Below are 23,982 nucleotides of genomic sequence, written 5' to 3'. Positions count from 1 at the left end.
TCCTGTGCTTGGGCAGGGGAGGGCAGGCAGGACAGGCAGGTCAGTGCTCCGACCTCTGCTTGCAGGGGTGTTTGTGGTGAGGCTGACCACCTCGCCCTGCCTCTTCTTCCCCCTTCCAGCTGATAATCTTCACTCCAAAGTCGCTGCTGCGCCACCCTGAAGCCCGCTCCAGCTTCGACGACATGCTGCCAGGTACGAGCAGTGTGGGGGTGTCTGTCTGCTCCCCGCGCCACTCTGCAGGGTAAAGGGCAGGACCTGGCCGCCTGGGGTAAAGTCTGCCTGGCAGCAGACTCCGCACGCCAAAGAGTCACCAGCCACCATCGGGGCATCGCAGACAGCCCGTGCAAGGAGCTCTGCGCCGGCGTGGCACCTGGGCTGCCTTCCTCCCTGCTCCTCTCCAGCGCCGAGGTGGTGTGCTTGCCCCCACCGTGGCTGGGGTGTGCCGGCTGCAGCCATCTACCCAGAAAATTGAAGCCACCCCTCATTAGTGCCCAGTCTGGCATCCCGGAGAGACGTGGCTCAGCTTTCCAGGCTTTGCCGTGGCACTTCCTCCATTGGCAGCCGCTTCCCACCGGAGCGGTGTGGCTGGGGTTTGGCAGCCCCGAGTCCCGCAGAGCTGTGATGGTTTGTACTGGGAGCCGGACCCAGTACCAGCTGGTCTGGCTCTGCCTCTCCGGTTTGCCTGCCCAGGCTGGGGTCCCAGGGGGGGCTGGGGTCCTGGGGGGGTGCTGGCACGGGATGCGGGTGCAGGCAGCTGCCAGCGCGGTGCCCCGGACTGCTGTGGGTGACAGTGCCGTCCTCTCCCTTGGCAGGCACCCACTTCCTCCGCGTCATCCCCGACAGTGGCCCCGCAGCCCAGAGCCCGGAGCAGGTGAAGCGGGTGCTGTTCTGCACCGGCAAGGTCTACTACGACCTGACCCGCGAGCGCAAGGCCCGGCAGATGGAGGCTGATGTGGCCATCACCAGGGTGGAGCAGGTGAGTGGGGCCCGGCTGCCTCTGACCCCGTGGGCCGGGGGTGCCGTGGCCGCCGTGACGCCGTTCCGTGTTCCCTGCAGCTCTCCCCGTTCCCCTTTGACCTCCTCCAGCGGGAAGCCCAGAAGTATCCGGCTGCGGAGCTGGTGTGGTGCCAGGAGGAGCACAAGAACCAGGGCTACTACGACTACGTCAAACCCCGGCTCCGCACCACCATCAACCGCGCCAAGCCCGTCTGGTAGAGACTCGGGGGGGGCCGCTGTGATGCTGGTAGGGGGGTGTCTTGGGGTGCAGACCCCCCCCCCTCACTCCCTGCCTTCTTCTCCGCAGGTATGCAGGGCGGGAGCCAGCGGCTGCTCCTGCCACCGGCAACAAGAAAACCCACTTGACGGAGCTGCAGCGGCTCCTTGACACGGCCTTCAACCTCGACGCCTTCAAGGACCTGGCCTAAGTGCCAGCCCGGCGGCGGCAGCATGCTCCCGTCCGTCCGTCTGTCCAACTGTCTGTCCCTCGCTCGCCTCCCTCCTCCCTCCTTAACTACAGACCTTGTAACACCCCACACTGGCGCCTGGAGTCCTTGTCTGGCTCGCGCTGGGGCCAGCCTTGGTGCAGCTGCCCTGGCAAGGCGAGAGGGGGTGGGAGCTGCCCAGCCCAGCCATGGCGGGTGAGACCCTCAGCCCCCCCCCCCCCGTCCCCCAGGAAGGGGCGGGGGCTGGTTCCTAGAATCTTTCGTGGGAGCGTCCAGCGTGCTGGGCCCCTCCCCGGTCCTCCCAGCCTGGTGCGGCACTTGTCCCCACAGCCGCTGCCTCTTTTGGGGGCCCAGGCAGGTCTGGGGGTGCTGCCCCCCCCCCCCCCCCCCCAGCTCCTGGGCACCCGTGGGGCGGCTTGCCTGTCCCTGGGGAGCACCGTGTCCCCCCCTTCCCCTGCGGGCACCCCGGCCTGGAGCCCCTGCAGCTGCTGGGCCGGCGCTGGGCACCGCGTCCTCCCACGGGGGGGGTCCTGGGGGGGGCGCGGCCCTGGCTGGGACCCTAATAAACACCGAGTCCTCCCGGAGCCACGCGGGTCGTCCTTTGGCCGTGGGGCTGGGGCGCCGGGAGCCAGGGAGGGTGTGCGTCGCGCACACACACACACGCGCAGGTGCTTGCACACGAGCGTGCGACCTCTCAAAGTGGGGCACGTGGCTGCGTCGGTGCGGTCGTGCTATTGCGCGCCCGGTCGCGCGTCGCGTCGCTGGCACGCGGTCGCTCTGGCACGCGCGGGGTCCGCGTCCCTGCGCACACCCTGCTCACGCTCGCGTGCACGCTCAGACGGCGTCACGGGCACGCGTGGCCCTCGGTCCCACCCCCGCTGTCACAGGCACCTGTCACGCCGTCACACACGCGCGTCACACCGCATCGCCCTGCGCACGCACAGTCACACCGTGTCACACAGGTTGTCACACGCACGGTCACAGGTGACCCTCCGTGTCACGAGCACCCTCTCACACGCGCGACCCTTTACACCCGCGGGGAACCCCCCCCCCCGCGCTCTCTCGCTCGGTGCTCGGCTGCCCGCGCCTGGCGGGGCGGGGCGGGGCGGCCCGTGCATACTGATGAGCTCGCGGCCCCATTGTGCGCGGCGGCGGCGGCGGCGGCGCGGGCTCGTCTCGGTCCGGTTCGGCTCGGACCCGCGCGCCCCGCCCCGCCCCCGCGCGCCCCGCCCCGCGCGCCCCCCCCCCCCCCCCCCCCGCGCCGCCGCCATGGAGCCGGGGCCGCGCGCGGGCTGAAAATCCCGCGCAGCTTCCGCGCAGCCGCGCGCGCCCGGCGCCGCCAGGGCCATTTTGGGCCGCTCGCGACGGTGAGTGCGGGCAGCGCCGGGGCGGGCAGGGACGGGCAGGGACGGGCAGCGCCGCGCCGGGCGGGACTCTGCGCACAGCCCCGCGTCTGCGGCTGAAAATGGCCCCTCGCCCCCCGCACACACCCCCCCACACACACACTGCTCGGGGGCGGCGGGGGCGGTTGCCATGGCAATGGGGTGGGGGGGCCCGGCCCCGGGGCCTGTCCCCGCGGTGCCACCGAGCCCGCGGCCGGGGAAAGGGGGAACTGTCACCGCGAGGGGTGGGGGGCGCCCGGAGCTGGTGGCACCTCCCGGGGGTCGGGGCAGGCCCGGCTCGGCGCGGGTGCCCCCCCCCTTCCTTCCCCCCGCAGCGGCCCCATCCCTGCCGCCCTCCCGCGGGGCCGGGAGGGAACCGAAAGTGCCGGGGTGACCCCGCGGGCGCCCCCCGGTGCCGGGCCGGGCTGGAAATACCCCGGGCGGCGCCGGCGGCTCCCGGCCGGGGGCGGGGGGCGATGCTGGAGGGGCCGCGTCCCCCTCCGGGTCTCGTCCTGGAAAGTCCCCGCGGTTCCCCCCACCCGCAGGCGTGGGGGAAAGCCCGCGGCACCCGGGGGGGGGGTGGTGGTGGTGTCTGTGCCCGCGGGGATTTTTGGGGGGGAAGCCGCGGTGGGCCAGCACGGGGAGGGCTTCCTGGGGGGCCACGGACCTCCCACCCCTCCACACCCCCCCCCACGGCGGGACCGGGGCGGTGGGGGCGGGCGCGTGCTGGCCGGCTCCCCGTGCCAGGCCCGGGCAGGACGCCAAGTCCCGGTGCCGGAGGCCCGGGGAGGGGGGGGTGTGGGGGGTGGGCGGGCAGGTTCCGGGCCTCCCCCCCTCGCCGGCCCCGCCGGGGTCCGTGGTCCCCTGCCCCTCCTGGGGATGGCTGCCCCCTCACCCGCAGCTTCCTCTGCCTCCCACAGCCCTGGTGACGGTGACGCCGTCCCGCAGCGCCCGCCGCGGCCTCGGAAGACCCAGCCTGCGCCCACCCGCTGCCGATGAACTCCATGAACCCCATGAAACCCTCCCTGCCACCCACGCCCCACGGGTGAGTGCCGGCGCCCTGGGGCGGCTGCCGCTGCTGCTGCCGCCCGGGCCGTGGCCTCCATCCCTCCGTCCTTCGTCTTAATTAATTTGTTTTTCTTTTTAGTGATGGTTCATTTGCATATGAGGCTGTTCCTTGGCAACCGAGCACCAATCAGCCGGCGGGATCCCTCTCCGTGGTAACCACCGTCTGGGGTGTCAGCAACACCTCCCAGAGCCAGGTACCGGCAGCATCCTCATCCCCCACCCCGGGGACTCCCCACAAATGGGCATGGCTGCCCCCTGCCTGACCCGCTGCTCCCCCACCCCCCCCCCCCACCTGCACCCCCCAGGTTTTTGGCAGCCCCATGGGCCCCGGGGGGAGCAGCTCCAGCACCCCGCTGCTGCCCGGCATGGCCGGCACCGGCTCGGGCATAAGCTCGCCACCGTTCCTGCCACAGCAGCCCTTTGCTGAGGGGGCGTCTGGGAAGGGCTACGTGCAGCCGAGCGTTTATGGCCGTGGTACCTACCCCGGCGGGCCAGGCTTCGCTGCCAGGTAAGGCTGGCCCTACACACCCTGTCCTGGCACATGCCCCACTGCAGGGCCGCTGCATGCCCCTTCCCTGCTTCTCTGTCCTCCAGCTATGCCGGCAGCCCCGGTGGCCCCGGCGGGATGGGGCTCCCCTCGCACGCTGGCCGGCCCCCCGCTGACTTCACCCAGGCGGCTGCCGCCGCCGCTGTGGCTGCCGCCGCTGCCACAGCCACGGCCACGGCAACAGCGACGGTGGCGGCGCTGCAGGAGAAGCAGAGCCAAGAGCTGAGCCAGTATGGCGCGGTAAGAGCCTGGCCACGGCAGAGCCGGGGAGCTGGTGGCTGCCCCTGCCCCGCCGTGACTCCCCTCTCTCCGCACTGCAGATGGGAGCGGGGCAGCCCTTCAGCAGCCAGTTCCTGCCCCATGCCGGACCCCGCGGCCCCGCCGGCATGAGCCCGGCTGGTATCGCGGGTGTCTTGGCTCCCTCCGGCGTCTCCCCCGTGAGCATGAGCCCCGCACGGGCACCTGGCACCGGCCCCCTGTACGGTGGGCAGCGGATGCCCCAACACACCTACCCTGGCCCCCCCCCGAGCCAGCAGCTTCCCCGCCAGGGCCTCAAGCGGGCGTACTCCAACGAGGTGAGCATCTGCGCTGGCAGGATCGCGGCGTGCCGGAACTGTTCCCCCACTACTCTGACTCCCCTGGGCCTGCAGGGATACCCAGCGCAGCAGTACCTCCAGGGCGGGCAGTATGCTGCGGCCAGTGCCCAGTACACCCCCAGCGCCCCCCAGCCCTCCGCTCCGTCCCCCTCCTACCCCAGCCACAGGCTGCAGCAGGGCATGGGCCAGTATCTCTCCGCCTCGGGCAACGCTGGACCCTATTACAAGGTACCGGAGTGGGGATAGTGGGCACGGCGTGTGTGCGGGGGGTGTCTGCCATCCCCTGGTGCCAGCCCCCCCGGGACCTTCCTCCTCCCACAGCCGGCTGACCAGTTCAACGGACAGAGCGCCAGCTTCGGCACCTACAGCCAGGCAGCCGTCAACGGGGTGAGTCCTGGCACCGGGTGGGGGGCAATGCTGGCCTGGCCAGGCGCTGAAGGTGCGCGGTGCCTCTGCAGCCAGGCCGGTCGCTGCCGGGGTACCCCAGCTCGCCGCTAGCCGGGAACCCCACGCCGCCCATGACGCCGGGCAGTGGCATCCCCCCCTATGCGTCCCCGGGTCAGGACGTCAAGTCGCCCTTCCTGCCAGACATGAAGCCCAGCGTCACCTCCCTGCACCCGTCGCCCTCGGGTACGTGTCCCCCTGGGGCTGGAGGGGTCCTGGGCGGGGGGGCACATCTCAGAGCCCCTGTGTGGGCCCCACTGCTGCCAGAGTGTAGCCATTGCCCCTTTAAAGGCAGGGTGCTGCAGGGAGGACTCTTAAGGAAAAGGGAGGGGCTTCAGCACAGGGGGCGTGGCCACTAAGGGTTTGGGGGGCTGGGGAGGGGCCTCAGAGGCACTGCCCAATGAGAAGGCAGATTGAGGCAGTGGGAGGGGCTGAGTAGCAGGAGGGGTTTCTGAGATGGGCGGGGCTACGTGGGGAGTGGGTAGCCTTCAGTGGGAAGGGATTCCTGCCCGGATGGGGTTTCGCCGTAGTAGGAGGGGCTTCCTGCATAGGGGTGGGGTGTCTGAGTGGGAGGGGCCTCCACTGTGGGGGCAGGGCCTCTGAGTGGGAGGAGCGTCTTTCATGGGGTGGGGTGCCCTGGTGGGTGGGGCTTGCTGGGGCGTGGCCATGGGGCGTGGCCAGGGCAGGGGTGCCCCTGCTGACCGCGTCCCTGCTGACCGTGTCCCCGGCAGGGCCGGCCCCCGGGGAGGAGCTGCGGCTGACCTTCCCGGTGCGGGACGGGGTGGTGCTGGAGCCCTTCCGCCTGCAGCATAACCTGGCCGTCAGCAACCACGTCTTCCAGCTGCGTGACTCCGTCTACAAGACTCTCATGATGAGGTGTGGGCAGGGGGCTGCGCGGCGCGGCAGAGCACAGTACGGTTGCGCCGTACAGAGCGGCACAGCGGCGCGTGGTGCCGCTTAGCGTGGTGCTGCGCAGCGTGGCGTGGAACAGCGTGGCGCGGTGCTATGCAGAGCGGCTTGTCGCAGCACGGTGCTGCGTGGCACGGCTTGGCGTGGCGGTATGTGGTCTGGTTCAGCACGGCACGGCGCTGTATGGTGCAGTGGTGCTTGGCCTGCTTTGGCACAGCGTGGTGCAGTATGCGTGGCGGTACGTGGCATGATTCGGTATGGCGCTATACGGTGTAGTGGTGTGTGGCGTGGCACAGCATAGTGCTCTGTGGCGTGGTGGTACCTGGCATGGCTTGTCACAGTGCGGTATGACGCGATGGTACGTGGCGTGGCTTGGCACAGCGTGGTGTTCTATGGCGCGGTGGTACCTGGTGTGGTGGTTCACGTCCCTGCCCACACCCCTGCCTGCCCTGACAGGCCTGACCTGGAGCTGCAGTTCAAGTGCTACCACCACGAGGACCGGCAGATGAACACCAACTGGCCAGCCTCTGTGCAGGTGAGCGTCAATGCCACGCCGCTCACCATTGAGCGTGGTGACAACAAGACTTCCCACAAGCCGCTCTACCTGAAGCAAGTCTGCCAGCCTGGCAGGAACACCATCCAGATCACCGTCACCGCCTGCTGCTGCGTGAGTCACTGGGGGGGGGGGCGGGGGTTGGGGCGCAGGGGCTAGGGCCGTGGCTGAGCCTCTTGCCCCATCTCTCCGCAGTCCCACCTCTTTGTCCTGCAGCTGGTGCACCGGCCCTCAGTGCGCTCAGTGCTGCAGGGTCTCATCAAGAAGCGCCTGCTCCCCGCCGAGCACTGCATCACCAAAAGTAAGTGCCGCGGCCAGCACCCCTGGCCTGCCAGGTCCTGGGGGATGGGGGGCATGGTGGGGGGGACGACACCCTGGTCCAGGGGCTGCAGCACAGTGAGGGTGATAGGGCACCATGCCCAGATGCCACCACGGTGCCACCCCAATGCCGGCATCCCAGTTCTGACTCTCTGTGCGCCTCACCCCCCTCCCAGTCAAGCGCAACTTCAGCAGCGGGACCATCCCGGGGACCCCAGGGCCCAACGGTGAGGATGGTGTGGAGCAGACGGCCATCAAGGTGTCCCTCAAGTGCCCCATCACCTTCCGGAGGATTCAGCTCCCAGCCAGGGGCCATGACTGCCGGCACATACAGGTAGGGGTGGTGGTGGCAGGTGGCTGGGGGATGCACCCCCTGCCGTGTGCTCCCCCCGCCGTGTGCTCCCCCCCCCACCAGCTCAGCTGCTGCTCTTCCCCACAGTGCTTCGACCTGGAGTCCTACCTGCAGCTCAACTGCGAGAGGGGGACATGGCGGTGTCCTGTCTGCAAGTGAGTGGGGGCCCAGTGGGGTCGTGCCCCTGTTTCCCTGCCTGTGGGGGGGTTTCCTGCCCTCACCCTGCCTCTCCTTGCCTGCAGTAAGACAGCCCTGCTGGAGGGGCTGGAGGTGGACCAGTACATGCTGGGCATCCTGATCTACATCCAGAAGTAAGTGTCCCCACTCCGTCTGTCCCTGGCTGGCACTGTACCGTGCCTGGGGGGCTATGCAGCTGATACACCCTCCCCCCCCCCCCCCAATCCTCCTGCCCCCAGCTCGGAGCACGAGGAGATCACCATCGACCCGACCTGCAGCTGGAAACCTGTCCCAGTCAAACCCGACGTCCACGTCAAGGAGGAGCCGGAGGGGCCAGCACTGAAGCGGTGCCGGACCCTCAGCCCCACGCACATGGTGCTGCCTAATATCATGGAGATGATCGCAGCCCTGGGGCCTGGCTCCACACCCTTCCCGGCACTGCCGCCACCACCAGCGGGTGCTGCTGCCGACTATGGTGCCCCGGGTATGGGGGAACCCGTGGGGGACAGGGACGGCCCCCGTCCACATCGTATCCTCCCCCACCCAATTGCCTTCTTTCTTCCCGCAGGTTCCAGCTTTCCAGGACCCGGGGGCTTCCCAGAACCGTTCCCCCCCTCCGGTGCTCCCAGCACTCCGACGCTGAGTGAGTTCGCACCAGGACCGCCCCCCATCTCCTACCAGTCCGACATCCCCGGTGGTCTCCTGGCCTCCGAGAAGCCCCCCGCACCCCCTCTCCCCACACAGGTCAGCTGGGCTGCAGGTGGGGGGCTCTTCCTCAGGTCCCCACATCTCCCCATTTGGGGGACTGGGAGGGTCCCAGTGAAGGGAGGGTCTCACTGCTGCACTCTCTCCTCCTAGCTGCCCCCGCCAGGGCGGATGGAGCCGTCCCACCCCCCAGTACAACTGGGGCTGCACAACACCCCCCCGGGCAGCCAGCCAGCACAGCCGCTGCACCACCGGAGCACGCCAGCACGGCCCCCGCTGGGACCCCCCGGCCCGGCGCACGCTGCTGACCTCACCTTCCCCCCTGCGCCTGGCATGACCGGGACGGGCGACGGGTCAGAGCCTGCCCTCGATGTGAGTACCCTGGTGGGGGTGGCAGGGGTCCTGCTGCTGGTTTGGGACCCTGGCTGCCGTGGGGTGGATGGGGAGGAGCTGGGGGGGCCGGTTGTCACACGCTGCCGCCCCCAGCTCCTGCCTGAGCTGACGAACCCCGATGAGCTGCTCTCCTACCTGGGTCCCCCCGACCTCCCCAGCAGCAGCAACGACGACCTCCTCTCCCTCTTTGAGAACAACTGAGCCACCCTTGCTCCCCCCCCCCCCGGACCCCATCGCGGGGCTGGGGGGGCAGCGCTGGTGTGCCCCTGTCTGCTGCAGAGCCGGGACCCCCCCACCTTCCCCCAGCAAGGGGGCTTCTCCTGAAGGGATGCGATGGGACGGACAGACGGACAGGCTCAGCCCCCCCAGAAGCACAAGGCTGTACATAGTGTAGAAACACTACTGCCCCCCACCCCCCCCCCGTATTTAAAGGCAAGTGCGTTGCTGCGGGGCCGGCCCGCGCCCCTTGTATAAACGTGCATACGCTGCTTCCCCTTGTAACATACGTGCCCGGCCTGGGGGTGCGGGGTTCAGCCCCCCAGCTGCCCCCCAGCCCCTCCGCCGTCGAGCGCCCTGTACCGTCTCCTTATTGCTGGCTATTAAAGGATTTCGTTTCGGCGGGGCTTGCGCGTCGCTGGGCAGGGTGCGGCGCCCCCCCCCCCCGCGTGTCCCCCTCGGTCTTCCTGTCACCCCGCTGTGGGGCTGCCCCCACGGCCCCCTCCCCGCCCCCCCCCCCCGGGGCAGGGGAGCCCAGGTGGGCGGTTGGGCGGGTCCTGCCCCCCCCCCCCGTCTCCCCCCACCCCCCGCCCCGGGCAGTCGCGGCCAGGCCAGGCAGCGAACCGTGCCCGCCGCCGTCAATCATTAACCACGGGCAGGGCGGGCAGCGCTGCCGGCAGGCCCCGAGCAGCGTGGCGGGAGCGGAAGCCTCGCCCGGGGCTGGACGGGGGAGTCTCTGAGGCTTCTTCAAGGCGGGAGCGAGGCCCGGCCGCCCCACAGCCCGCAGCAGAGCGCCCCAAACAGTGGCCGCAGCCGCCCCCACCGCGCTCCCGGCCCCGCTCGCCCCGCAGCGCAGGGCGGCGGCTGCTGCCCGCCCGGCCCCCGGCCTGCCCACCGCCCCGCCATCACCCTCCCGCCCTGGGATTGCCCCACACGGCGGCCCCGGCCCGCACCAGGCCCCCCCCGCGGCTCGGCCCCGGCCCCCGCCTTCCCCCCCCCCCCGCAGGCACCGCGCATGCGCGCCCCGCCCTGCCCAGCCGCAGGACCCGCGCGCCCCCCGCCCCCGCTTCCCCCCCCCTTTCAAATGCGGCGCCGCTGATTGGCCGTCAGCTCCGCCGCTCCGCCACAAGGCCAGCGGCCGTTGGCCGGCGCTGCGGGGGAGGCGGGCCCTCCCCGGCCCTATATAAGGGGCGGCGGGCAGCCCCTCTCCTTCTGCTGCGCCGCGCCCGCCGCACGGATTCGTCGCCGCTGCTTAGCTCCCGCAATGGCCAACCCCGTCGTCTTCTTCGACATCGCCGCCAACGGCGAACCCCTGGGCCGTGTCACCTTCGAGGTGGGGGGGTGGGCTGAGAGGGATGGGGAAGCCGGCGGTAGCTGAGGGGGGGTGGGCCGGCGGTGCTGGGATGAGGGGGGTGGGGGGCCGCCATTTCCTCGCCGGGGCCGTTTTGGGGGGAGGGGCGGTGTGCACTGCGTCTGCGTGCCGGGAGTGGGGGGCGGCGGGGGGTCTGCGCCGCCTCCACGTGGCCGCGGCTCCCGCGCTGGGCGGGGGAGGGGATGTGAAAGGGCGGGGGGGGGGGGGGGGCCGCGCCGCTCCGGCAGCGGCGTGGAGGGAACAAAGGACCTGGCGCAGCCCCCCCGGCCCCGCCAGGCTCCCCCGCTGCGGGCTGAGCGGGGCGGAGGATGCGGCTCGCCTCAGTCTGGGAAGCGGCGGCGTCGCGGTGCTAGCCCAGGGCGTGCCCCCGCCCGCGGGGAGCTCCACCGCGCCGCCCGGCATTTCCCGCCCCGCCGCAGCGCGTGCCCCGCACCCCGTGCCGGGTGGCCTCGCCGCCAGCCCGCCTTCCTGCCGCGCCGGGAGGCTCCGCTCCGCCCCGGAGTGTACGCGGCGGTTTCCCCTGCTGCGGGATCGGGGCTGCAACTGCCCGCGCCGCCATTTTGTCCCGGTCCCCCCCCCACACCCCTCCACCCGGAACGGGGCCGCCCCTCGGCGGGCGTCAGCAGCCCCCGGAGCCGCCTGGTGCATCAGCGCGACCTGCGTGTCGTGTCCCCCCCCCCCCCCCTTCCCGGGGTGATGCTTCTAGGCCGCCCGTTGTGCTCCCGGGTCTCGGAAGGCCGGCGGGGAGCGAGCGCGGCAGTGGCAACCCGATCGCCGCAGGATTGTCGCTGCGACGGCGAAGCATTTAGCGCCCCGCGAAGCGGGCACCCGGCGGTGCGAAGCATCTCCGCTATGGCCGGGGCTGTGCTCCAGGAATCGCTGCGGCTGTCGCAGAGCCCATGGGGAGCACGCTCCCTGCCCGGCAGCGCCTCGCCGTGCAGATGGCTGCTTGCTTGCTGCCCACAACCGTCCTGGAGTAACTGGGAGGTGGTGCGCTCTCTGCCTGGGAAGGCTTGAGTCAAATAGGTTTTTAATTTAATCCCGGCCAACGGAACGAATGTGCATCTGCCCCGTTGAGGAGACATGCAGCATATTTGAACTCGTTTGGATGCCATGTCTGTTAGTTCAGAGTTTCCAGATGCCTCCAGATGAAAGCTTGAGGTGGGGAATGCTCTGCAGCCGCAGGCATGGCCAGGATTCACCTCCTGGAGGGGGTCCCTGGGCTCCAAGCAGTGAGGGGGTGGCTGCGGGCGCCCCCGAGGGCGGTGACCGGTCTTTATGCAACCTGGCTAACAATTTCTCCTCTCTTTGCAGCTGTTTGCAGACAAGGTCCCAAAGACAGCAGGTTGGTAGTAGTGCGGCACTGGCTACACTGTGGCTGTGCCAAACCCAGTGCTCTCCCTAAGTTTGGAAAAAATGAGCCATTCATGGTGGTTTTCTTCTTCCTTTGCAGAAAACTTCCGTGCCCTGAGCACTGGTGAGAAGGGATTTGGCTACAAGGGGTCCTGCTTCCACAGAATCATTCCTGGGTTCATGTGCCAGGTGCGTGGTGCTCCCACCACAGCAGGGAGGTGGGTGGGTGAGGAGATCTGGTGCTTGCGTGGGTTTCGGAATTGGGTGCTGGCAGATTTGGGGTGGGAAAGACGGTTCTGCCTCCTACCTGTGGCCTCTGAAGGCCTGCTGCATCTGGTTTGGGTCTTGTGCTGAGCCCGTGACCTGAAATGCTGCTGCTCTGCAGGGTGGTGACTTCACGCGCCACAATGGCACTGGCGGCAAATCCATCTATGGGGAGAAGTTCCCTGATGAGAACTTCATCTTGAAGCACACGGGCCCTGGCATCCTGTCTATGGCCAATGCCGGCCCCAACACGAACGGGTCCCAGTTCTTCATCTGCACTGCCAAGACTGAATGGTGAGTGGGGGGCGGTGGGGGGGCAGGTTTGGGGGTCCCAGGTAGGGATGTGATGTGCCAGGCCTGGTGGCAAGGTCCCTGCATGGGGACAGCATGTGCCAGCTGTGACCGGTGCTTCTCCTGCAGGTTGGATGGCAAGCACGTTGTCTTTGGCCGTGTCAAGGAGGGGATGAATGTGGTGGAGGCTATGGAGCGCTGTGGCTCCAAAGATGGCAAAACAAGCAAGAAGATCACCATTACCGACTGCGGGCAGCTCTCGTAAACCCTCCTCTTAACGACTGACCATTCCTTGGGCAGCCTGGGTGCTGTGCCCCGCTGCAGCTCGCCCCATCCTACCCTACTCCTGAGTTACTGCTGCGTTTCTACTGGGTCTCAGCCCCATGTGCATGGTCCAGCCGGGCCACAGTTACCTTTATGAGTCTAAATAAAACGAGTTAAACCACAGTGGCCCCTTTTTCTCCCTCTTACTAGGGTGTGTGGGGGGAAGTCAGGGGAGTCCCTGCTGTGTGGCTACACCAGGTCCCAGCACAGCTGATCTGCAGGAGCATCAGGGAAGACATGCTCCCTCACTGCCGTGGGTCCCCTGCAGCTGTGGGGCTGCAACACCCCCTCCCTCAGGCACAGAGGGGCTGGTGGGGTGTGAGTGGTGTCCCCTAAATCAGGGTGCCTTGTGGGTCTGTGTCATCATGTGGCATTGGGGGCTGCTGATCTGGACTGTGCTGAGAACATGAGGATTCCACAGGTCCTGGTTTGGGGGGGATCCCAGTGGTCTCTGTTGGGGGCAGGACCTGTGGGTGGAGATAGACTCCTGTGGCCCCAGCAAGGCAGGGCCCTGTCCCACTCTGGGGGGTACCTGCAGCAGCGCTGCTGCCTGCACCCCTTGTCTGCAGCTTGGCCTTTGCTGGGAGCTGTAACCCCCTGCCTGCACCTGGAGCTGTGGCACCCTGCGTGCCCCTTGTGCTGTGTGATGGGGTCTGTTTGGGAGCTGGGCTCTGGTGGGGGTGAGGTGCTGGAGCAAGCGTGGAACCCTGGTGTTAGTGAGGCTGTGAAAGCGCTGCCAATAGGAGGGGAGGGCCAGCAGTGGCTTTCAGTCCTGGCACCTTCTGTTGGGGAGCCCCGGATGGTGGGTGTCCTTTCCGGAGCTCGGCGCAGTTGAGATGAGGGGTGGAGCACGCGCAGAGGTTGGTCCTGGCCCCTGGGAGAAGCTGCCGCCTGTTGAAAGGAGACGGCACGGGGGAAGCCTTTCTGTGAGCACCGAGACGGCACGGGGGGAGCCTTTCTGTGAGCACCGAGACGGCACGGGGGGAGCCTTTCTGTGAGCACCGAGGCGGCACGGGGGAAGCGATTCTGTGCTGCACCCAGGCAGGAGGGGGAGGCCTGTGGGTGTCGGTAGGTGCGCAGGAAGCCTTTGAAGCCCACGGGCGGGGGAGCCGTGGGCCCCTCCTTGACCCCCCCCGATGTTTTCTTCTTCTCCCTCTGCAGCTCCGTGGGGTTGGAGGAGAGTCGTCTCTTCCACATCTCTCACATCACAGCACTCAAGCTCCAGGCTGGGGGTCTGATGGGTGCTGCACCCTGCGCCCCAGGAGCTCCTGTCAAGCTCGTGCCTCTCTGTCCCGGGGCTGCCGGTGTCCTGCCAGCCTGCCCAGCTCCACCCCGTCACCCACCAGCTGGCACAGGCCACTGTCTGGCAGGGGGTGCCAGGGCCCCTGGGGGCACCAGGGCAGCTGGCGCAGCTGCCCCCGGGGTGCAGGTCCCTTCTGGGGTGCAGCTCCCCTGCAGGGTGCAGCTCCCCCCAGGGCTGCTCCCTGTCACTCTGCCTACGGTTGGGGACAGCAGCTGGTGATGGGGATGCTGCTGCCCCACCAGCTGATGGGGCTGGGGTTTTGGGCCCTGCTCCAGGGGCAGCCCCTCTATTCCACAGGCTCCTGCGTGCTCCACGTCCCTGCCCACCCTGGACTGCTGCCACCCTGCTGCCCCGTGGCTCAGCATTGGGTGCAGGGCCCCCCTGTGCTCCACAACCTGCCCGGCAGCACCCAGAAGCCGTCAGAGGCCTCCAGCAAGGACGGGGCAACCATCAAGAACAGCGACCCCACTGCCAGCCCCCACCAGCTTGCCCTGGCTCCGTTGAACAGCAGAACCACCATGAAGCCGAAAGGTGAGCTTTGGTGGGGGGTGGCAGAGCCTGCAGGTGCGCTGTCAAGCCAAGGAAAGCTTGCATTGCCCTGGGGTTTGGTTGAGTTTGTTTGCTTTTCCAGCAGCAGTGACTACCCCAGCAGCCCCAGGGAAGCCTGCCAGTCTGCCTGGGCAGGGGCCAGCTGCCTTCGCCGAGGCCTTTCCTTGCAGACAAGTGACACCAACACCAATGATTTGCTCACCTGGCTCAACACTGCAGATGGCACAGACACTGTCCCTGATATCCTGATAGCCCCAACTTTGCCTTCCTCCACAAGCTTCCCGACCTCTCTGAGTACATGGCGAAGGGCGGCTGCCCCAAGGAGCGAACAGTGGCAACGGGGCTAGGGGACAGCAAGGACACTGTCCCCGATGTCTCTGACATCCCCAATGTCCCAATGTCTCCGGCAGCACCACCTTTTTTAATCAGCTCCCCGACTTCTCGGAGTACAGGGCGGAGGGCAACTGCCCCAAGGACTAAGTGGCAGCAGCGATGTTGGGGGATGCTGGCCCCTCCTGGCTTGGGGTGGTGATGTCTACCTTGCTGGACCCCAAGGGGAAGCAGGGTGGGTGGTGGCAGACCTCCTCACCTGGCTGCCGGAGAGTCCTATGGAGACTTCAAAGGGGAGTCCTACAGGGAGTCCCCTGAAGAGTGGCCCAGAAGGCAAGTCTCAGAAGGGTCCCCCGGAGAGTCCCCTGCTGATCCCACTCCTGAGTCCCCAGGCCAGCCCTCCGGCTCCCCCCCAGCGTCATCCACCCCACATGGCCCAAGTGGCGGAGGAGGCTCTGCAGAGGCAGCCCTGGGGGGGGGGGTTTGACCTGTTTGCCACTGCTGCCAGGCATCGTCTCAGGCCGTGTGGTGCCCAGATCGGGAGAGGCAGGTGGCAAGAAGGCCAAGCACCCTGTGCCAGCCAGCAGCCCCAGGATGCAAGAGACCTCCCCGCAGGACAACATGTCACCCAGGAAGAGCAAGAAGATGGTGGTGCGCTGGGTGGCAAAATACTCAAAAACCCTGTGGGAGGGGAAGTCAGAGAGGGATAGCACAGTGGTGGGCGGCAGTGGGCAGCAGGCAGGCAGCAGCAAGCGCAGGGTATCTGAGGACACCAACGTGCCCACCATGGTGCTTGAGCACCCTGGAAGCCTGGGGATGCTGGAGGGCAAAGCACCCTGTGCCTGCTGCCCACCCTGCCTGCTGCAGATCAAGGAGGCATGGAGCATGGATCCCTGCGACATGCAACCCCAGGACAGGCTGCTGTGCAAAAAATTCCAGGCAAAAACACTGCAGGGGCTGAGGATGCCCCGCACCGACGGGATGGCGTACTTGCTGAATTCCATCCGGAGTTTCCACCCGCTGGGCCAAAGAGCGAAGGCAGTGGGGCTGGCGTGCCAACTGCCAACCTGGAGCCCCATGCCGGCCCCAGCGTGCCCCCCAGGGTCCCCAACCCCCTGCCAGTGGCCCTGAGAACCAGTGCAGGGCCGGATGCCTTCAAGCCCCTGGATGATGACAAGAAGGAGACAGCACCGGCGGTGGCATCGAGCAGCAAGGTACGCACTGGGGTTGCTGTCAAACCCGAGCAGCTGAGCAGGCTGCACCCGTTGTCCATGAGAGGCCGAAGTCCACGGGAGGACCTGCTGTGGCAGCTGTGCATGCCACCACAGCTGCCCACCCTTCCACCGACTCTGTGCTATCCCTTGGGCTCTGGGGAGGGCCTCACGGCTGTGCCCACCCTGCTGCTGGAGCAAGAGGAGTCGGTGCCCATCGCACCTGACCAGCAGCCTGAGCAGGAGTGCATGAAGCAGCCCAGGAGGAGTGGCAGCGGGCGGCCTTGCAGATGGCACTGGGCCAGCTGCAGGTTTTTCTGCAGAGGGAGAGTGACATGGAGATAGCCAATGAGTATGGCTATCCATAACCCACCACTCCAGCACCATCCCCTGTAGCACCCATGTGCAGAGGACATCCGCAGGCAGAGACCTGCACCCACCAGCTCCAGCCCTCTCCCAGATCCCTCTTCCTTGCTTCATTCAAGTTGGGTCTGCCTGTGGTCATTTGTACAGTGGGAGGAGGGGTGGGGGGTTAACGCAGCCCCTGCCCACCCCGCGGGTGGCTGAGCTGGGCTGGGGATGGCCACTGAGAGCACAGGAAGACAGGGCATCGCTTCAGGTGCCAGGAGCCCATGGGAGAAACCAAGTTCATTAGTATCAACGCCAGGAGGATGGAGGCCTCCATCACTGCCCCAGTGCTGGCATCACTGCTGGCGAGCTGGATCCCGCGCTGGGAGGGAGCTGCAGCTGCCCCCGGGGCCAGGCAGGGACTGGCTGGGCACAGAAACCAGCTCGCACCTGGCCGGCAAGCGGGCATCACTGGCCGGGGCTCGCATGCCAACATCCCCAAGCTGGCGCTGCACTGGCTGCCCAGCTCACTTGATCCCTTCTATGGCCTTTGTCTGGTGCTGCCTGGACCTCATCCAGCCAACCCCCCTGCCCACAGGTGAGCTCTGAGCCTGTGTCACGAAAACTTCGCAAGCAGTCCGTGCTGACCGAGGCAGGAGGCTAGGTCACAAATTATAGAATATAAAGAAAGCCAATGTCAAGTGTGTTCACTCATTACTATTTGTTCCAGGCATCATTCTAGGAATAAACTATCTTTTTCTGCAGGTTTTGCTACAGCTTCATTGCCTTTAAAGGTGACACTTTTTAGCTCTGCTACTCCAATACAGCCTCACAGCCCAGCAAAATCATACTGTGGGTAGGAAACGTTCATCATACAAAGACAGGCACACTATGGGAACGCAAAGAACAGGCTCTTTCAACCACTCTTCCTTTTGCTTACCAAAGTTCAGAGAGTGTTAGAAAACCACAACATAAAACAAAAAAAGCAGGGTTCTCTTCCACATTTTATGAAGTCCATTCTATCAGCTGTTCAACACTAAGTCCAACTCCAGTCTGAACCTGAGAATAAGAAATGCCAACTTAAAATTTCTGGGAAAAAAGGAAAAGCTTTGAAGTGGCCAGACCAGAAAATGTTCATGAAAGCACTGTTGTGCAAGTACGCATCGCCGATCACGAACCAACTGCACCATTACCTAAATAAGTGATGTTCTCAGCTAATTTGCAGCCACTGACATCTGGAAAATAGCTCAGGGGCTCTTGTTTGTTAGTGCTGACCACGTAGGTTGGAATTGAAACTGGGAAGAAAACCATATGCAGTCAGTCTGGTTTCATTCAAGTCCAAGTACGTTCAAGTTCACATTTACGAGGAATCACAGCAGGTTCCACCCACCTGTCGTGGTTTAGCCCCGGCTGGCGACTAAGTGCCACGCAGCCACTCACTCACTCCCCTGCAGCAGGATGGGGGAGAGAATCGGAAAACTGAAAGTGAGAAAACTCGTGGGTTGAGATAAAAACAGTTTAATAGGACAAACACAAAAAGGATGATGATGATGATGATGATAATAATATAAACCAAGTGATGAACAGCACAATGTCTTATCACCTGAAGTCGATGCCGTGCAAGACCCCCAGCGGCTGCACATGACCCCCAGCTACCCAGCCTCTCAGCCCACCCCCCCAGTTATAAACAGAACATGATGTCATATGGTAGGGAATATCCCTTTGGCCAGTTTGGGTCAGCCGTCCTGGCCATGTCCCCTCCCAGCTTCTTGGGTGCCCCTCGCCTTCTCGCTAGCAGGGCAGGATGAGAAGCTGAAAAGTCTTTGCTTAGCAACAACTAAAAACATCAGTGTGTTATCATCATTATTCTCATCCTAAATCCAAAACACAGCACTGTACCAGCTGCCAGAATGAAAATTAACTCTATCCCTGCCGAAACCAGGACACCGTCCCTGCAGACCCCAACACCACTCCTGTGCAGTGTCCCGAGGAGCAGTAAGCACAGCACAAGAAACCTTGCTTCAAAAGAAGGCCCACAGCCTGCTCTTTCAACAAGATGCACAGAGCAGCAGCTGAGAATAACCTCTGCTTTAACTATACCTAGCTCTGCCGCCTACATGAGATCAGCTCCTAAATGCTCCCCAGCCCTAAAGACACAGATCTTCCCTAGGGAAATACCAGAGCACAGGGACACCTGGTCATTCAGGTTAAGCTGATGGGGAGAAGGACTGGAAAGAGAAGAATGAGGGAAACGACTGAGGAGCTGAGAGAGAAAAAAAGGTACAGGGGAAAGGCCAGAGAGATGGAGAAATAAAGAAAAATAGGGATGAGGAAGCCTGCAGAGAGATGGAGGAAGAAAAAGTAGGGTTGGGGAGCAGCACAGAGTGATAGAGAAGGGGGGTGGGGGGGGTGGGGGGAGGAGAGGAAGGAGGGGTAGAGAAAGACAGGGACAGGGAACAGAACATACAGACAGAAAGAGAAAAAGAAGGACAGTGAACAGGACCAAATGACTGAGAAATAAAGAGAGAGTCAGATCTGGACAAAGAGACCAAAAGAAAAAAATAACAGCAACGGGCTGGAGGACAGAGATGGAGGAAGAGGAAGGAAAGGCTGAGAAGTAAGACAGAGGAAGAATGAATGGAAAAAAGGGAGAGCTGGCTGGACAAGGGGGGTAGAGCAAGAAACGATGGGACGGGCAGTGGGACAGAGAAATAAAGACAGGAAAGATGGGAGAGGAAGCAGGACAGAGAGACAGAGAGAGGAAAAAAGGGTCAGGGAACAGGACAGAGGTAGAGAAAGAAGCATCAGGGAGAGAGAGATAAAGAGAGAAAAAAGACAGACAGGAAGGAGGACAGGACAAAGAAGGAGACAAGGACGGGGCAGGATATGGATTGTCATGAGGTTCACATGGACACACCTCTCAAGCTTGTCCAGGTCCCTCTGAATGGCATCCCATCCCTCAGGCATGTCAACCACAACACTCAACTTCGTACCATCTGCAAATGTTCTGAGGGTGCACTTGATCCCTCCACCTATGTTGATGAAGATATTAAACAGTACTGGTCCCAATACAGACCCCTGAGGGACACCACTTGTCATTGAGCTCCATCTGGACATCAAGCCGCTGACCACTAGTCTCTGGAGTCCATGGCCATCCAGCCAATTCCTTATCCACCAAACAGTTCACCCATCAAATCCATATCTCTCCAATTTAGAGAGAAGGTTATTGGGGGGGATGGGGGACCACCACATCAAAGGCCTTACAGAAGTCCACATAGACAACATCTGTAGCTTTTCCCTTGTCCACTGAGGTAGTCATTCCATCACAGAAGGCCACTAAGTTGGTCAGGCAAGACTTGCCCTCGGTGAGGCCATGCTGGCTGTCTTGAATCACCTCCCTTTCCTCCATATGCCTTAGCAGAGCTTCTAGGAGGATCTGTTCCATGATCTTCCCAGGCACAGACAGGTCACTAGTTCCTAGGGCCCTCCTTTCTACCCTTTTTAAAAATAGGTGCAACATTTCCCTTTTTCCAGTCACCAGGGACTTCACCTGGCTGCCATGACTTTTCCAATATGAAAGTGGTTTAGCAACTACATCGGCCAAATCCCTCAGGAATAGCTTGGAGAAGAGAAGGCTCTGGGGAGACCTTACTGTGGCCTTTCAATAGGTTGCACAGAGAGGTGATAGATGCCCCATCCCTGGAAACATTCAAGGTCATGGTGGATGGTGCTCTGAGCAATATGACCTGGTTGAAACTAGATTGAGCTCTGTCTAGGGGTGGATGAAGAACGTGTTAAGAGCTTATGGGTAAGGATTAAGGGGCAGACTCATATGGGTTACACTCTTGTGGGTGTTTACTGCAGGCCACCTGATGAGGAAGTCAATGAGGCCTTCTACACACAGCTGGAAGCAGCCTCATGATCACAGGCCCTGGTCCTCATGGGGGACTTCAATCACCCTGATAGTTGCTGGAAAGGCAACCCAGCCAGGCACACACAGTCCAGGAGGTTCCTGCAGAGCATTGATGATAACTTTTTGAGACAGGTGGTGGAGGAGCTCACGAGGAGAGGGGTGCTGCTGGACCTTATACTAACAAGCAAAGAAGGACTGGTTGGTGATACCAAGTTTGGGAGCAGCCTTGGCTGCAGTGACCATGAGATGGTGGAGTTCAGGATCCTGCGTGGAAGAAGCAAGGCAATAAGTAGGCTTACAACCCTGGACTTCAGGAGAGCTAACTTTGGCCTCTTCAAAGACCTGCTTGGGAGAATCCCATGGGTTAGGGCTCTGGAAGGTAAGGGGGTCCAAGAGAGCACCACTGCCTCCTAGCGCAAGACTGGTGCATCACAAAGAGTAAGGAATCAAGCAAAGGAGGCAGAAGACCTGCATGAATGAGCAAGGAGCTTATAGAAAAACTCAAATGGAAGAAGGAAGTTTACAGAACATGGAAAAAGGGAGTGGCCACTTGGGAGGAACATTGTCAGAATATGTAGGGATGGAACAAGGAAGGCTAAGATCCACTTAGAATTAAATCTGGCAAGGGATGTCAAGGACAGCAAGAAGGGTGTTTTCAAGTACATCAGCAGCAAAAGGAGGACTAGGGAAAAGGTGGGTCCGCTGCTGAATGAGGTGGGTGCCTTGGTGATGGAGGATACAGAGAAGGTGAAGTTACTGAATGCCTTCTTTGCTTCAGTCTTTACTGCTAAGGCCAGCCCTCAGGAATCCCAGACCCTCGAGGTAAGAGAAAAAGTCTGGAGAAAGGAAGACCTTCCCCTGGTCGAGGAGGGTCAGGTTAGGGAATATCTAGGCAAACTTGACATCCACAAATCCATGGGCCCTGATGGGATGCACCCAGGAGTGCTCATGGAGCTGGCAGATATTATTGCTATGCCACTCTCCATCACCTTTGAAAGGTCATGGAGAACAGGAGAGGTGCCTGAGGACTGGAGGAAAGCCAGTGTCACTCCGGTCTTCAAAAAGGGCAAGAAGGAGGACCTGGAAAACTGCAGACCAGTCAGCCTCACCTCCGTCCCTGGAAAGGTGATGAAACAGCTCCTTCTGGTGGTCATCTCTAAGCATGTGGAGGAAAAGATTATTGGGAGTGGTCAACATGGATTCACCAAGGGCAAATCATGCCTGACCAATCTCATAGCCTTCTATGATGGCAAGACTGGCTGGGTAAATGAGAGGAGAAGAGTGGATGTTGTCTACCTCAACTTTGGCAAGGCTTTTGACACCGTCTCCCATAACATCCTCAAAGGTAAGCTAAGGAAGTGTGGGTTGGATGAGTGGATGGCGAGGTGGATTGAGAACTGGCTGAATGGCAGAGCCCAGAGGGTTGTGATCAGCAGTGCAGAGTCTAGTTGGAGTCCTGTGGCTAGTGGTGTGCCCCAGGGGTCAGTACTGGGTACAGTCTTATTCAACATATTCATCAATGAGCTGGATGAGAAGACAGAGTGTACCCTCAGCAAGTTTGCTGATGATACAAAGCTGGAGAAGAGAAGACTGAGAGGGGATCTGATCAATACTTATCAATATCTAAAGGATGGATGTCAAGAGGAAGGGGCCAGGCTATTCTCAGTGGTGCCCAGTGACTGGACAAGGGGCAATGGGCACAAACTGGAACACATGAAGTTCCATCTGAACATGAGGAAAAACTTCTTCACTCTGAGGGTGACCGAGCACTGGAACAGGCTGCCCAGAGAGGTTGTGGAGTCTCCTTCTCTGGAGATATTCAACACCCACCTGGACACGATCCTGTGCAACCTACTCAAGGTGATCCTGCTTTAGCAGGGGAGTTGGATTAGGTGCTCTGCAGAGGTCCCTTCCAACCCCTACCATTCTGTAATTCTGTGAAGATGTCCCTGCTCATGGCAGGGAGGGTTGGACTAGATGACCTTTAAACATCCCTTCCAACCCAAACCATTCTGTCATTCTATGATTCTATGGACCTGCCTCCAACATACACAATGCTCTTCTAGTAATTGTTACCTTAGAAGAGTCTGGGGTGTCTACCTTGGAAATTCACCTGTCTGCAGAAGAAACCAAAATTCTTCTGGAGGTGTCTGGTTTCTGTTTGAGATAGGTGAATTCACAGGTAGCAGTCCTATACTCTTCCGCAAGTAGCTATGTGAAGAGCATAGTTTATCTTGGCGGCAGGTCCAAGACCAGTAGCTCCCCGGGACTCCTCCCAGGCACCTTTGGACTGTTTTTGTCTTCCCATTAGAGAGCTGATTTTTTTGGGTAGCAGCCCCAGACTGCCTAGCCTCAGCAGTCCCCAAGGAAGCCACACAAGATGTTTTTGCCTGTGTTGGAGGCAGGTCCATGCCGGTAGCTCTCTGGGACTTCTCCCAGGTAGCTTTGGTATGGTTTGACCTTCCCTGGAGATGGCTAAATTATAGGATAACAGCTCCATAGGACTCCTAGGTAGTTACCCGAAGAGTTTTGTCCATGTTGGAGGCAGATTCATTCCTGTTACCTCTTCAGGACTCCTTCCAGGCTTCTCCAGGAGCATTTTGGTTTCTTCTGCAGAAAGGTGAATTCCCAGACTCTTCTAAGGTTGCTGCCCAAAGAGCATGGTGTGTGTTGGGGGAAGATTCATGCCCAGTAGTTCTCTGGGACTTTTTCCAGGCATCTTCAGAGTGTGTTTGTCTCTGTAGAGAGCTGAATTTTGTAGATAGCAGGCCTAGACTCCTCCAAGGTAGCTACCCAACGAGTTTTGTTGATGTTAGAGGCAGGTTCATTCCTGGTAGCTCCCCAGGACTCCTCCCAGGCATCTTCAAGAGCATTTTGATTTTCTCTGGAGGGAGGTGAAGTCCCAGCTAGCAGCCCCAGACTCCTCCAAGTTTGCTACCCAAGGTGTTTTGTCAATGTTGGAAGCAGGTCTATGCCCAGTAGCTTCCTGTGACCTTTCCAGGCATGTCTGGAATGTTTTTGCCTCCACTGGAGGTAGCTGAATTTTGAAGGTCATAGCCCCAGACTCCTCCAGAGAATCCACCCAAGGAGTTTTGCATATGTTGGAAGCAGGCCCATGCCTGCTAGCTGTCTGATATTCCTCCCAGGCCTCTCCAAGAGTGTTTGGAGTATTGTAGAGACAGGTGAATTCCCAGGTAGCAGCCCCAGACTGCTCTAACGTCACTACCTGAAGAACATTTTGTATGTATGTTGAGCATAAGTCCGTGTCTGGTAGCTCCCTGGGATTCCTCCCAGGCATCTCCAGGAGCACTTTGGTCTCCTCTGGAGACAGGTGAAGTCCCACGAAACAGTCCCAGGTTTTTCTAAGGTATCTACCTGATGAGCATTGTGTATGTTGGGGAAGGTCCATGCCCAGTAGCTGCCCAGGACCTCTTCCATGTACCTCTGAGTATTTTAACCTGTCCTGGAGACAGCTGAATTTTGCAAATAGCAAGACTCCTCCAGAAAAGCCACCCAGGGAGTTTTGCATATGTTGGAGGCAGATCCACGCTCTGTAACTTTCTGAGACTTCTCCCAGGATGCTTTTGAGTGTTTTGTCCTTCCCTGGAGACAGCTGAAGTCC

At 62.5% G+C, this 23,982-nt stretch overlaps 4 protein-coding genes across 10 annotated transcripts in view; all 4 read left to right on the top strand.

Moving 5' to 3' along the window:
- Positions 1-1,532, top strand: part of OGDH (oxoglutarate dehydrogenase) — a 34,306-nt gene extending 32,774 nt beyond the window's left edge. For all 5 annotated transcript variants that reach the window (XM_075736642.1, XM_075736639.1, XM_075736643.1 and 2 more), the window contains 4 exons: positions 120-192; positions 813-976; positions 1,057-1,211; positions 1,304-1,532. In XM_075736642.1, the coding sequence (XP_075592757.1) occupies positions 120-192; positions 813-976; positions 1,057-1,211; positions 1,304-1,424 (513 nt within the window). In that variant the 3' untranslated portion in view covers positions 1,425-1,532. The remainder of the gene's footprint in view (positions 1-119; positions 193-812; positions 977-1,056; positions 1,212-1,303) is intronic.
- Positions 1,533-2,668: 1,136 nt separating this feature from the next.
- ZMIZ2 (zinc finger MIZ-type containing 2) lies at positions 2,669-9,504 on the top strand. 3 transcript variants are annotated; one of them, XM_075736637.1, is made up of 19 exons: positions 2,669-2,809; positions 3,745-3,869; positions 3,972-4,086; positions 4,309-4,400; positions 4,487-4,679; positions 4,760-5,014; positions 5,090-5,263; positions 5,357-5,422; positions 5,494-5,665; positions 6,211-6,355; positions 6,845-7,055; positions 7,137-7,242; positions 7,436-7,593; positions 7,699-7,766; positions 7,854-7,922; positions 8,028-8,272; positions 8,357-8,532; positions 8,647-8,865; positions 8,980-9,504. In XM_075736637.1, exons 2-19 carry the CDS (start codon positions 3,820-3,822, stop codon positions 9,085-9,087), a joined length of 2,622 nt encoding a protein of 873 aa, XP_075592752.1. In that variant the 5' UTR covers positions 2,669-2,809; positions 3,745-3,819; the 3' UTR covers positions 9,088-9,504. The 3 variants fall into 3 exon arrangements, with proteins under 3 accessions (XP_075592752.1, XP_075592751.1, XP_075592749.1); XM_075736636.1 differs by having other exon boundaries at positions 4,306-4,400; XM_075736634.1 differs by having other exon boundaries at positions 4,198-4,400.
- Positions 9,505-10,295: 791 nt separating this feature from the next.
- On the top strand, positions 10,296-12,829 carry PPIA (peptidylprolyl isomerase A). The gene is made up of 5 exons (XM_075736638.1): positions 10,296-10,435; positions 11,789-11,819; positions 11,928-12,016; positions 12,213-12,385; positions 12,512-12,829. The coding sequence occupies exons 1-5, from the start codon at positions 10,367-10,369 to the stop codon at positions 12,645-12,647; spliced, it is 498 nt and encodes a 165-aa protein (XP_075592753.1). The 5' UTR covers positions 10,296-10,366; the 3' UTR covers positions 12,648-12,829.
- Positions 12,830-13,749: 920 nt separating this feature from the next.
- On the top strand, positions 13,750-16,161 carry LOC142598328 (uncharacterized). Its single transcript, XM_075736631.1, has 5 exons — positions 13,750-13,774; positions 13,868-13,947; positions 14,165-14,540; positions 14,641-14,852; positions 15,397-16,161. The coding sequence occupies exons 2-5, from the start codon at positions 13,944-13,946 to the stop codon at positions 16,017-16,019; spliced, it is 1,215 nt and encodes a 404-aa protein (XP_075592746.1). The 5' UTR covers positions 13,750-13,774; positions 13,868-13,943; the 3' UTR covers positions 16,020-16,161.
- Positions 16,162-23,982: the final 7,821 nt, after the last annotated feature.

Source organism: Balearica regulorum, chromosome 27 (genome assembly GCF_011004875.1).
Source record: "Balearica regulorum gibbericeps isolate bBalReg1 chromosome 27, bBalReg1.pri, whole genome shotgun sequence".
Lineage (NCBI taxonomy): Eukaryota > Metazoa > Chordata > Aves > Gruiformes > Gruidae > Balearica > Balearica regulorum.
This window is presented reverse-complemented; position numbering and strand designations above follow the sequence as displayed.